The 14,385-nt window shown below is 46.2% G+C and overlaps 1 protein-coding gene across 1 annotated transcript in view; it reads left to right on the forward strand.

Moving 5' to 3' along the window:
* SFMBT2 (Scm like with four mbt domains 2) overlaps positions 1-14,385 on the forward strand; it is a 216,486-nt gene that overhangs the window by 28,342 nt on the left and 173,759 nt on the right. The window contains 2 exon segments of the mRNA XM_007126577.4: positions 8,532-8,626; positions 11,270-11,510. Coding sequence (XP_007126639.3) covers positions 8,532-8,626; positions 11,270-11,510 — 336 coding nt within the window.

Genomic DNA, 14,385 nt, shown 5'->3' on the forward strand with positions numbered 1-14,385 from the left:
CAGAGGATTAGGCCCGGGAGCCCAACAGCCTTCCCGGTGCCTAAGTGGACAGGGAAAGCACTGGCCCCGTTCCCTTCTGTTCCTTCGCGGCCCTCCTCCACTGTCTCCCCCAGGGTCTCCCCTGTCGCCGCTGGATCCCTAACCGTGGGTGGGTCCCGCTGGGTGTGGGAACTCCTCCCCTCCCTCAGCCGCCCCTCAGGGGTGCCGGTCCGGGTTTCCAGCCTTTACTTTTGCTACCCCTTCCCTCCCTCCCCCTCCCTCAGGACCCACGCGGCTGGAGGGGGCCTCGGTGGGCAGAGGATCAGGCCCGGCAATCTCAGCAGGTTCCTGGGGGCCCAAGTGGGCAGGGGAAACCTGGCCACGCTCCCTTTTGATCCTCTGCCCTCCCAGGGGTTCCCCAGTTCCCCCCTTCCGGCGTGGGATCCCTTCCCCTCCCCCAGCCGCCCCTCAGGGGCCCCAGTCCCGTCCCGCCTCCTTTCTCCTCCCCCTTCACTCCCCCGAGGCCCCGCATCCTACCTGGTCACTGGGGGTTCTTCCCGTCCCCTTAGGTGTCCGTGGGCCCCACTGGTGCCTGCTAGGCGCCCTAGTTGTGAGGAGACGCGAATTCTGCGTCCTCCTAATAGCCTTCTTGACTCCGCCTCCAGCTGCGTGTTTCTGCCACTGCAAGGGAGGTGTGGGAGATAGGATTTTCCCCCATGAGCCCGGAAAGAGAGGGCAAGAGGATCTGCCCAAGCATCGGATGCCCCTTCCCAAGACCCTTTCTTTTCTTTTTGGCTGCACCTTGAGGCTTGTGGGGTCTTAGTGCGCCCCCGTCCAGGGATTGAACCCAGACCACGGCAGTAAAAGCGCCAAGTCCTAACCACCGGACTGCCAGCGAACTCGCCCTAAGACCTTTTGAAAACCTGGAAGGAATCTTTCAGAAAAGTGCATGACGTGAAAGTATTTAGGTCATGTGAATTTGCACTAAAATATTTATCCTTGTACGAAATCCCAAACAAAGCAAAAGCAATCTTTGATTGAATTTCATGTTTAACCAAAGAATTTATAAATGTAACTATTAACTACTTACATGATAGTTTATTTTAAAAAGATAATTTTTTAAAAAGAAAGGATTGCATTATTTTCAGAACAGCAAATTATACAAGGACAGCTCAGCACTCTGAATCGTAAACGTTTGCTGTGGTGAATTCATGTAAACAAAAAGAGCACTAACTCACTGGGCGATTTGACCACCATCCAAAAGTTATGAGATGTGTCTTTGCATTTTGATGAGACCAGGCAATGACAGGATTACAGATTGCTTGATATCATTGAGTTTCTCAGATTATGTTTCTCAAATCTGAACCTGGAATTATCTTTTTATCTGCAAAAAAATCTGGAAAACCCTGAAATAATTGCCTAACTATGTTGAAAGATGTTAGTACCTGTTTCAAAATTGGCTTAGTTCTCCCCACTTGTGTTTTTCTGTACATAAAGTAGGAGTGAGAAAACTTCTCCTAAAAGCAGAGCTGAGCCTTTGTCTCCCAATGGAAATGTGGAAATTCTCTTTCAGAGAGAGCATAGCCTCATAGCTGAAGGTTCATCCTAATTATTCTACTTTTATTTAAGTACAAATATACTTTTAAAAAGTCTTTATTACATTTGCTAAGTGAGGTTATCTTCCGGCTTTTGGAGTCACTGAGCTTTTATTGTATTTTTGTCGGGCACACATCTGATGCATGTTATTGCGTTGTTTTCAGCGGTGTGTTTTCAAAGCTGTTTCAAAGCCAACCGTGTGTTGAGTTTTCATTGTCATGCAGCTGCGGTATAACTCAAGCATGAGTAGATCCTGAACCCATTAATAATAATATGGTGTTGGGAATATTATTTGTACTGACTTTCTTTTGGGGGTGATTCCATGACTGGGAAAGCATGAGCGTCAGGTTCGGCACATCTTCAGCGAGGGGAAAACTGTGTACAGTGGGGAAAACTTATCCAACACACGTGGTTAGTTCTTGCTCTTGTGTGGGGCAGCCCGCATCATCCAAGGAGTTAAGATCTTTAGTAGAAATAGTAGCTCTAAATTACCTCTAAATGATCCTAACATTTTTCAGATCTTGGTCCTGACTCACTTTTTTTTTTTTTCCTATATGCCTAACCTGTCCTTTCTCCTTGGAATTGCCCTATGTCCTTGTGTGGTGAGGAGGCATTTAGATGGTGCTACAAAGACGGGTTGCCTAGAGAGGAAACGGATTTAAGGCAGGATCGAAATCTTCGTGGCGAGCAGAGGCCGACTTGTAGAAACTCGAATCTAGTTTGGAACATTGAGATGTTAACAGACTCAAGTATGAGTCTTCAAGTAGTTGATTTTTCCTAGGAGTTTCCTTTTAACCGGTTCATCAGTAAAATAGTTTCTGTCTGGAATTGGTTGTGGGGCTATTTGGTTCTGGGACCCGCTGTGACATGCTTAAGGCTGGATGGCATCTTGGTGCCAAGGTTCTTTTCCCCAGAAGTTTCCAGATGAGATTCATGTGTTGGATGAAACAGAGAAGGCACAGACAGCCTGCAGCTGCTTCTAAGTTGGCTGGCAGGTGCGCGAGGAGAGGTTTGTGGTCCCAAGTTCCAACTGTCTGGCAGGCACTCTCTTAAGTACTTCCCACGTGTTGGGTCCCTTCATCCTTCTGCAGCCCAGTGAGACAGCTGCTTTTATTAGCCCCGTTTTATAGATGAGGAAACATCGGATGACAAGAGTCACTTGGCTCTTGTGTTCCAGCCAGGATTTCATCTCAAGCATCTCGAAGCTCTGAAACGCTAGGCTGTCCCTGCCGTTCGGTGCAGGGAGACGTTACCCTCATACATACGTGTTCCTGTGAGCACACTTCCCCTGCCCCTACCACCCCACACTTTATGGGACCAGACGCAGCCCAGATTCCTTCTTGTCCTCTCCTCCACTTGTCCCCCGTCCCTCTCCAGTCCCCATGTGTCATGTGACACACAACTGCATCTCCCTGAGAAGCAGCTATACTCTGGCTCTTCTCTGCCAAAGTTTTGGGGCTATAGGATGGAGTCTAATGTGGTTGCCCTGGGGGTGTACGCATCTTGTGCTGCTGAGGTCTACCCCCTCACCCCCAGCTGCTGCCATCCCTCGCATGATGGTCCACTTGGCTGCACTAGAAACTTCAGCTTAAAACAAGTGACTCGTATGAACAGCTTTTTTATTTTTCACTTGTGCCTCTTTGCCTAAGGAAGGCTCAAAGAGTGTTGGGGTCCATGACTGACACTCGCGTCCTGTCAGTGAAATAGGCAGCATGTAAAATTCCTCCTCCTCCTGGGGGGCACCGGGGCCTCGCCGGCAGACAGCCTGGGGCGGCCCTGTTACTGGCCACAGAGAAGGAAGGGGACCCAGACTGGATTCCTGGAGTGCTCGGTTTCTCCAATTGCAATTTGCTTGCTGGTGATAAAAGCAAGCAAAATAGTATGCTGACATAGTGATCAGTAGATTCCTTGACATTCTTTTTCCAGGCCAGCTAAATGTAATTTGCTGATGAAGTCTGCTGATAAAGTGGCATTGCACATTTAGACGGGGCAAGCTACCGAGTAAAAGAATTACACTGGAAATGTGGGCTTGATTTTTTTTTTTTTTTTTTTTTGGACTAGGAGTATTTAACCAGAGTCCCATGGGCTCTTCTATTTGGGAAGGAAAGGAGTCAACATTCTTAGTAGAAAAATCTGGATCTCTTACTCTTCCAGCTGGGGACTAGTTCAGTGTGACTCAATAATATTTCTCCTCCTCCCCTTTTGAAAGTCTCTTTTGAATACTTGTTGCCTCCCCTAGCTAGGAGATGGGGTGTTTAGTTTTTTCTGGAAAGTCTCTGTGGCCCTCTGGGGTCTGGGTGGCCGAGACACCCTCTAGGACCTTGTGTTCCGGTGTCTGTCCCCTGCCCTGCCCCCCCCACCCCACCCCCAGGTGTAGTCCTGCAGCTGTGAACTCAGACCTAGGATTGATGTTGGCTAGTCCTTTCTGAGTTTTATCAGTATTCTGTGTCTGTTTAATGTACTCACAGTGGAAACATTTTCTAAACCTCTGATCCTACCAACCGACTATCAGCAGTTAAAATGACAAAGATTGAATGTCTTCTTCCTTCCTCTATCCACTTAAAAAAATATGTCTAGCGCACAAGAAGGTGCCCTGTAAGATTTCATTCATTCTGAACCTGCTGATTGTCTATTCCTTGACTGGGTGCTGGTGACAGGTTTAATATTCTCCTCTGCAAGATTAGTCTTATTTCAGCTTGTTACATTCTACAACCCAAGATCTGATGACTTAAAAAAAGGTAATGAGTCCTGTGTTGATTCCATTTTTCACTGTAAAGTCGTTTGCACTCCCACTTTGAGTATTCTTTTTCTAGTTAACATGAACGATTCCAGTCACATACACAGCTCTCTGTGTTCTAGAATTGGGTCGCCACTAAAGAACACTCCCGCCTTCTTCTGAGCTGTGACATTTCCTTAGTAGCTTTTCACAGTCTGCTTGCATGACATCGTGGGGAGATACCTCTGACCAGTTCCGATGCAGAGAAAAGAGGCTGTCAGAGTTTCCTGGATAAAATGTTTATGGGTTTAAGAAGTTTATGAATCAGCTGTAAATATTTGCTCTGGGTCTATGAGACCTCCACTCATAAACATTGTGTGTCTGTCTATTGCTCTTTGAAATGTCTTTAGAGAATCAGCTGCTCAGGACATAGGTGGCGGAGGAAGTGTTATATGTTACAGGTTCCGAAAACCCTCAATTTTGTGTTTGATTTTATTGTTAAAACAGCATACTTAGAGTTAAAGGCATAAACCTTTAAAGGCATAAAGGTTTTAATCTTTAAAATCCCATTCTAGGTCTGACTCTTGGTTGCTTTTTAAAGTGTTTGTTTTGATGGCAGAGAGCAGCAGAGCTTTCCTGAGCACTGATCTCACTGACTCACATGTGGGGAGGGGGTGGGTCCCAGTGGTACCTTTTCCTTTCTTTCTTTTCTTAGGGATTTTATTTATTTATTTGTTTATTTATTTATTGGCATGTGGGATCTTAGTTCCCTGACTAGGGATGGAACCCGAGCCCCTTGCATTGGAAGTGGGGAGTCTTAACCACCAGACTGACAGGGAGGTTCCATCTTTAACTTTCTTTTCTTTTTTTTTTTTTGCGGTACGCGGGCCTCTCACTGTTATGGCCTCTCCCGTTGCGGAGCACAGGCTCCGGACGCGCAGGCCCGGCGGCCATGGCTCACCGGGCCCAGCCGCTCCGCGGCACGTGGGATCCTCCCGGACCGGGGCACGAACCCGAGTCCCCTGCATCGGCAGGCGGACTCTCAACCACTGCGCCACCAGGGAAACGCAACCTTTTCCTTTCTTGATTGACGGGAGTGAATGCTGGGGTGAGCACGAAAGCTGCTACAGCGTCTTTTATTGGGAGAAGAGACTGGAAACGTAGCTTGTAATGAATTAAAATTGGGTGGAAACAAAATTTTTGTTAACGGCCTGGATGAGAGTTCTGTGAAGGATCAAGAGGTCTGATGAAGGGTCTCAAAGTTGCAATTGGGAGGTTTAAGCCTTGGTCTTTGCCTCACCACTGCCTCCAAGTGGTGGAGTCATCAGGTCTCTTGCGGTCCTGATGAGGTTCATCAGGGTGCAGCAGGCAGCTCCTAAAGGCTCAGACTCCACCCGGGTGTTTCTGATTTGGAGGAGCCCGATCCGTTTTCAGCAGCTGGAATTCTCCAAAAACCGCTCTTCCGGGACGTAGCGCCTCCATCGGCTCAGGGCCGAGTATCACACCCACATCCTCTGCCGGCTCTCTCCTCCTTCTTTGCAAATAGGCCCCAGGAGCCCTGCCCTTTCTGTCCTCCTCCCTGGGGGTGGCAGCTGCCTCCCGCCCACCCCCCACCTCCTGGGTCCTCCTGCTGCTTGACTGGGCCCTGGACACATTAACGCTCACCACCACAGAGACGGATAAGCTGGCCCTGGGGTCCGCCTCAGATCCGCCAGGTGGAGAACGGGGTGATGGAGCGGGGCTGTCTGACCTGGGAAGGTGCCTCGGAGAAGTTCCGGCTTCCACCCCAGGCCACCTGCGTTGGACCCCTGCTTCGTAGCTGGACAGTTGTGCGACCTGGTAAGTCCCTTGAGTGCCCGTCTGTCAGGGTTCTTGGAAGGATTAAATAAGGTGCTGCATGTAAAGCGGTTAGAGGAGGGCTGACACCCCCAGTTCTCGTCACTGCTGTGACAGCCTGTGGTCTCTGCGTGGAAACAGAGGTGCCTGTCAGGGCTGGAGCTGCAGGGCCTGCAGGAGGCGTGGTTTGAGCTGCCGCTGGACCGGAGGGTGTAAAGGAAGCACAGACTTTGACTGCAACAGTCAGCTACCCCAGAGATTCCGTACTAGGCCACCGTGGCAAGGAAAAGGTGCTGCGTCCGTGCCTCCGGCTAGTGGGTCAGGAAACAGACTTGATAATTGATGACCAGTGTAGCTTGGGTGAAAAGAATTGTGGGCAGAGCTGTTGGATGACCCCCTGAGGCATTTTCTAGAGCCTGACTGCTTTCCCTTTGGGTTTGCCTCCCTGCCTTTAGCAGCTGGAAACCCGCCTCACAGCCCTTGGTAACTGGTGGCTGCAGGACCTGCTGACTCTTTCCAGGGAGCATGATTCTGATGGGAGGGCCTGAACCCCGGGTGACCCTGCATCTTGGAAGAGCTCCAGGGGAAAGGTTTTCTCTTCAGGTGGCTTTTTCTGTTCTCGGACATTTAATAATAAACCACCTTATTAAAGTTGGAGGTGGAAGTTCTTAGCAACTTGGCTTTAGAAGACGACGTTTAAGGTAACTGCCTTTTGGCTTAGCATCTTCTGATGTTAGAAAAGGTATCCTCTTCTATCAACTCCTGAGACTAGGTAGAGTATTACAAGAAAATAACTTTTCCCACTTACAATTTATAATCTTTCGGAGAAAAAAAATAGTGATAGCCTCCAAGAAGTCTTTCTCATACGCCCAGTCACTAATTCCCCCGGCCCACTTGCCGGGTTATACCACTTCTACATTAATACACGATTGATCGCAGGATTTCTTCTGGGCCAATGAAATGGGCTTTTGCTAATAGAAGATACACAGGTTGAACGTCAGTATCCATTGAGTGTTATGGAAAGAAAGGAGAGTCTTAACTTTTGAAGCACTAAATGGCCTGCATGTTTGGACAACCCTTACTACTGCGTGTTCCTTCCTTATAACAGCCTTGCAAACAGGTTGAAATAATGTTTATGGCTCATCAGTTTTTTCCAATGGAAACTATGACATCACATTTACGTTATCTGTATTTTAAAGTGAGTTATTCGCTCAGTTCCTTTGGCTAACTGGCCGGGCGCCTCACACACCTGAGCGGTCCTTCTGGGTCTCAGTTTTTTTCCTTGAAATGACTTTGGAGTCAATGCTTTCTGAGCTCCAATGATCTATGATATTACTTTATAATCTCCAGCTGTTGTACTATATATACGTCAAGGTGCTTACTTGGTGCCCGGTGGTTTCCTTCACCTTGTCCTCCAACCTCCCCAAAGACTGGAGTGTCTCCAGTGGATAATCTCAAACAGGCTAACATGCAGCAACTATGCCTTGAAGCAAATCTCTTTTCATTTACTGAAGAGCCCTTAATCTTACCCTTGATTCTGTCAGGGTAGTCCAAGCAGAATTTCTTCAGGGTTTTCCTTGATTTTCTTCCCTTCCCTTCCCTTCCCTTTTTTCTTCCTTCCTCTTCCCTTCCCTTCCTTTCCTTGTTTCCCTCCCTCCCTCCCTTTTCCCTTTCTTTTCTTTTCTTTCCTTTCTTTTACGTGACGTATAGTTGATTTACAATATTGTGTTAGTTTCAGGTGTACAGCAAAGTGATTATACATATATGTATATATATTCATTTTTTTGATTCTTTTCCATTATAATTTTTTACAGGATATTGAATATAGTTCCCTGTGCTATACAGTAAATCCTTGTTGTTTATCTATCTTATGTACAGTGGTATGTATATGTTAATCCCATACTCCTAATTTATTCCCCCCACCTTTGGTAACCATAAGTTTATTTTCTATGTCTGTGAATCTTTCTGTTTTGTAAACAAGTTCATTTGTACCGTCTTTTATATTCCACATGTAAATGATATCATGATATTTGTCTTTGTCTGACTTACTTCACTTAATATGATAATCTCTGGGTCCATCCATGTCTCTGCAAATGGCATGATTTAATTATTTTTCATGGCTGAGTAATATTCCATTGTGTATATAGATCACATCTTCTTTATCCATTTCTCTGTTGATAGACACTTAGGTTGGTTCCATGTCTTTCTTGAGTCACCTGTCTCTAAAATCAGCAAACAGAAGCTTTGCAAAGAATTCAACAGTATTCTCCTACACATTGAATTTGTTTCTCTCCTGCGTGAAGGATTTTCTGATTTACATGGAAGGCCAATGCCTTTCCATTCTTCACACTAGTATTGATATGCTTCTGGTTTTTTTTTTTTTTTTTTTTTTGTCTTTCGACAGAAGAAGGTTCAAGCTTGGAGGAAACCGGCTTTAACTGGGGAGAGTATTTGGAAGAGACGGGGACCAGTGCAGCTCCTCACACATCATTCAGACATGTAGGTGACCTCCTTTCTCCTTCTGATCTGCTTGTGGGGGTGGGAAGGGTGTCTTCAGGAAGATGCCAAACTTATTGGAAGAAAGGGAATGAGAAGAAAAGAGAAGTTTGGCCAAGATTTCTTAGAAATGCAGAGGAGATGTGGAAGTGAGTTTGATTTTCACAGAGGGCTGCAGGGAAGGTGGGCCTTGCTTTAATCCAGGGCTGGGCCCCGGGGTGCTGCTCAGCATGAGAAATGGTGTGTGGTCTTAACCTCATTCTGTGCCTGAAAAAGCCAGATTAGAATGATGTGTTCTCTGCTGTCTGGGGCGCCTAGCCCGAGACAGGTAAGGTTGCTGTGAATAAATAAAAAGCCAGCAAGCTAGGCAAGTAGGTGTCAATGAGTAATGTCTTCTTAGGAGACGTAATGGCTGTATATTTTAAGTTTGAATTGATATTTTTCTTTGGAAAAGACACCTAAAAGCGTTAGAGCCATTTGTGGACAGATGAGTCAAATGACAGGAAAGACCATAAATATTCAGGAAATGTTTGGATCAAACCAAAAAAAAATCACCCTCATCTATACTGTTTTTTGAACAATGCAAATAGCATGCCAAGCAGAGGGCAAGTCCCAGGAAATAAAAAAATTAAGTTTTTACCAGATGTTTGCTTAGATATGAGATTTTGGTAATATATAATTAGCAAGAAGAAGGTTGAGTTTCCAGGACCTAAGTTCTTAGGTATTACTATTGCTTTATTGGAAATGAAAATTTAATACTGAGAAACATTTTTTTCCCCTACTGGGCCTTTCCAAGGCAAAGAGTTAGCCTCAGTATCATAGACAAATTGGGGGACTTTCTCAATCTGGTCTTCCTGCTAGCTCTTTTGTTGAATTAAGAAGCCACTTTATTTTTAGGCGACATTTTATTCTTTTGGGACGTGAAGTGTTCCTTTGCAAAGGAATTTAAGACCTTATTAAATTTGCATGACCTCGTTAAGGGTGGATCGCATTCCGATTCTCTTTTTATACTGACACTTATACCGTGATAATTGCTGGTTTATTATGAATGGGATTGTGGCCGTTTAGTGAAACCAAGAGTGAAATATTAAAACATAATAAAACTAAAACTCACCCAGCATACAGTGTGGATTCCGTTTTGCAAAAGCCATTGTAACATCTGCCTTTTACGATGGCAGGATGACTTGGTTAGATTTCTCCAGGCGCTTTAGGAATGAGATATAGATCAACAGCTTTTTCCTTCCTTTTCTGTACCGGGAAGTTCTCAATATCTCCGCATACGGAGTCAGTCCTGTTCTCTTTCATCCAATCCATTCTCCTGCCCCACTTTCAAGCACAGTATAGTGCCCTGTACTGTGGATGCAGAATGTCCCCAGGCCTGTCTGCCAGGCTTAAAGGAAGAGTAGCCCGGGACCCATGGGCGAACAGTTCACAATTCCATCATCTCTTAAGCAGCAGCTCCTCAGGGACATCTGATGTGCTGGCCTTAGAATATTATAACTCACCAGGATGGAAAGCTTTCTTTTGCAGGGAGGGCTGGCAAACATTAATAGATGATAACCCTTCATTAAAAAGAAAAGAAAATCCATTTTCTGAGGCTGCACTGTTCACGCAGTAGCCACTAGCCATCCAGCACTTGGAAAGTGTGTCATCCAAATTGAGATTGCAACCAAGTAGGACCCTGCAGGGCCTTCCTGAGAACAGATCCCCCTGTGTCCCCACCTCCAAAACTTTAGCCTCCTAAGGCTTTCTCTGAGTTGCAAAGAGCAAATTTAATCAGAGAAGAAAATGCAGAAACTAAGGAAAGCAGTCAAGCAAGACAAAATAATAATAGTTGAGCCATAACACAAATTCAGGGGCCCTTAGTTCCTCCTCAGGGGCTATAGATAATATCCTGAGCCGTATCCTTGAGTTGATTTGCAGATACTGAAACCCCACCAGGTAGAAGAAGTTAATTGCATGCTGACCACCAGCAGGTAGACCCCAGACTGGTTGGAACCAGAAGGCTGATGATTGAGATTCTCTAAGCATCACCCTGTTACCTCACCACCAACCAATCAGAGAATTATTCGTGAGCTGGTGACACACCCTGTGGCCCACACCCCTCACCTTGCCTTTAAAAACCCTTCCCTGAAAGCCATTGGGGAGTTTAGGTCTTTTGAACATGAGCTGCCCGTTCTCTTGCTTGGTGCCCTGCAGTAAACTCTGCACTTTCCTTCACCACAGCCCGGTCAGTAGATTGGCTTTGCTGCACCTCTGACTAATGGACCCAAGTTCTGTTCGGTAACAAGATGTGCTGTAAGTGTAGAATACACACCAGATTTCAGAGGCCTCATTGGAAAATAAGAATGTAAAATTTCTCACTACTATATTTTTATATTGGTTCCCTTTTGAAATGATGCTATTGGGATCTGTTGGGTTAAATAAAATACATTACTAAAATTAATTTCATCTGTTTTATCTCTCTCTTTTTTTTTAAAGTGGCCACTAGAAAATTTAACGTCACACCAGTGGCTTACATTACATTTCTCTTAGATGGTGCTGATCTAGGGCAACAGAAGTATTAAGTGCTGTGTTTTCAGTCGTTCACATAATCTTCTGGATGGACGTGTCTAGTGTAATGACGGATTTTCTGTGTTCCTTAAGGTTGAGATCAGCATTCAGAGCAACTTCCAGCCGGGGATGAAATTGGAGGTAGCCAACAAGAAGAACCCGGACACGTACTGGGTGGCCACGGTCATCACCACCTGCGGGCAGCTGCTGCTTCTGCGTTACTGTGGTTACGGGGAGGACCGCCGGGCCGACTTCTGGTGTGACGTGGTGATCGCGGACCTGCACCCCGTAGGGTGGTGCACGCAGAACAATAAGACCCTAATGCCTCCGGATGGTGAGCACGGGCTGGCCCAGCTCTCGGGCGTCACTCGTGATGCTGGTAGAGAAAACCTTGTAGAGATTCCATAACCGATATCCTAGGAAGATCCAGCACTTTCAGGGTCTCTCCTTGAGTTGCATTAGCCTGAGGGCGCTGGAGTGAGGGGGGACTGGGTGCATTTTCAGATGTTGGAGCTGAACCCAACGGTTGAGCCCACCATGGCCTTTATGCCTTTGAGCCTAATTCTCGGGTGGGTTTCTGGAGGTAGGAAAGGAAGACTGAAGGAATGCCCGTGATGGAGGCCTTGTTCTCCCTTTGCTGATGGATTATCTTGCTTTTCTTTTGCTTTACAGACTTGATGTTTTGAATAGCGCTATAGTGTATCAGAAACAGGTTTCTCTAATAGGTTTTAATCTGTCTTGTTATGGGGAGACTGTCAAGGTGAGAAACCTGTAGAAAACCAAACAGATGAGGAGAAATGACATTACTCTTAAAGAGATTGCCAAAACTTGTCTAGATTAGATCCATTTAGTTGCTGGAAAATGGTGGTTCTCTACTGGGGCGATTTTACCCCCCAGGGACATCCAGTGAGGTCTGCAAGCATTTTTAGTTGTGAGAGGGGAGGAGGCGGGTGCTGTTGGCAGCCGGTGGGAGGGGCCAAGGGTGTTGCTACACATCCTACAATCAATGCACAGCAACCCCCCAGACGGTAAAGTTATTGGGCTCAAACTGCCAATAGTGCTGACTTCGAGAAGTCCTGCTGTAACAGAATGGGCTGCTTCTTAGGATGATCAGGAACTCATCCGATCCTGTAAGTGAGAGAAACTGCCTTACCAGAAAGCTGAATCTCAGCACCCTGTCCTCTTTGCACTTGAAAACTCCTGATGCTAATTCTCAAGCAGGTGTAATGTCTCCTTAGGATCTGCCTGCCTATCTTAATTTTGACTTGATATTTTTATTTCGAAGCAACGCGTAAAGTATTAGAGCTGACTCCGAGGTTCCTTGCGTCCATCCTATTCACAACTGCTTTCCCCTTCTGGAGCATTTGTAAAGTTACGTAGAGAAGTGTCATAACAAACGCACAGAGTTTGAGTTGCATTTACGTGACGTGTGTAAGGAGCGAATCCGTTGCCTTGGCCTTAGTGAATGTGTTGGCCCTTTATTGTCTCAGAAAGGAGAGAGAAGGCCCTTCTTTCTTTACTTATTAATTTTAAAAATTTATTTATTTTATTTTATTTATTTTTGGCTGCGTTGGGTCTTTGCTGCTGTGCGCGGGCTCTTCTCTAGTTGTGGCAAGTGGGGGCTACTCTTCGTTGCGGTGCGTGGGCTTCTCATTGCGGTGGCTTCTCTTGTTGTGGAGCACAGGCTGTAGGCACGCGGGCTTCAGTAGTTGTGGCACGGGGGCTCAGTAGTTGTGGCTTGCGGGCTCTAGAGCGCAGGCTCAGTAGTTGTGGTGCAAGGGCTTAGTTGCTCTGCGGCACGTGGGATCTTTACAGACCAGGGCTCGAACATGTGTCCCCTGCATTGGCAGGCGGATTCTAAACCACTGTGCCACCAGGGAAGTCCCCTTTCTTTCCTTCTTGCACTAGGTCTTTTCACCTGCCCTTCCCTTTGCCTGGAACCTCTCCCTCTCCTTTCCTCCTCTGCCCGTCAGCTGATCTAGCCCTTCCTCAGGGAGCTGAGGTCGGATCCTGTCTTTGCTCCCAAGGCCTCGTGAGCCTTTAATGCTGATCATGTTTGCACCTGTGTCTCCCCCACACAAAGCTTTTTTATTTTAAATGAGATATAATTCACATACTATAAAGTTCATCCCTTTAAAGTGTATACAGTTCAGTGATTTTTGTAGTCACAGAGTTGTGCAACCATCATCGATGTCTGATTCCAGAACGTGTTCATCCCCCCATAAAGAAACCCTGTACCCTTTACCAGTCACTCTCCATTCCCCCCACCCCGGCCCAGGCAGTCACAGATCCACACTTTCTGTTTCTGTAAACCTGCTTATTCTGGACATTTCACATATGTGGAATCGTATAATATGTAGCCGTTAGTGAACGAATGACTGCTTTTCCTTAGCTCATCCATGTCTTAGCAAGTATCAAGGCTTCATTCCTTTTCATGGCTGAATAATATTCCATTGTAGGGAGACCATGTTTTGTTTATCCGTTTGTCAACTAATGGGCATCTGGGTGTACCTGTCCTTTCAGTTGTGTGGTTCTTCAAATAGAGAACTTTTGCCCCCGCCGAACAGGAAGCTCAGCGCTGTGAGTTCACCCCTGTGTGAGCCCAGCCGTAGCTCACATTACCTGTGCCAGGTGTGATCTCAGTACACAGCCATTGACCGATGCTGTGATCTAGTGGAGACATTAAAATGTTGCTTGCCCAGGGGTCTGGGACGCCTTCAGGAAAGGAATCAGTGCTGGCACCTGGCAAGCAGCGCCTGTCCCTTTCTCCTAGCGTTTGGGTCCAGATTGGTTGCATCCTTATGTTTTCCCTCCCTCATGGAGGACTTTTCAGGTGAGCACGGGAGAATGGGTGTTAATATCAGGCTTTGTTTGTTACTCCGGACGTGGTTTGAGTGGTGGGTGAGGTTGTGCACTGTCCTGCTTCAGGTACTGCCTGTTTCCCTTCACTCTAGGCCCAGCCGGCATTGTGTCCTGGCACTTCAATTTTTAAAAATTTCTTTATTTGTATTCTTTTAATTTTATTGAACTATAGTTGATTCTCAATATTGTGTTAGTTTCAGGTGTACAGCACAGTGATTCAGTTATATGTGTGTGTGTGTATGTGTGTATATATATATATATATTTTTTTAGATTTTTTTCCCTTATAGGTTAATACGGTATTTGTTTTTCTCTTTCTGACTTACTTCACTCTGTATGACAGACTCTG

This window comes from Physeter macrocephalus, chromosome 11, assembly GCF_002837175.3.
Source record: "Physeter macrocephalus isolate SW-GA chromosome 11, ASM283717v5, whole genome shotgun sequence".
Taxonomy (NCBI): domain Eukaryota; kingdom Metazoa; phylum Chordata; class Mammalia; order Artiodactyla; family Physeteridae; genus Physeter; species Physeter macrocephalus.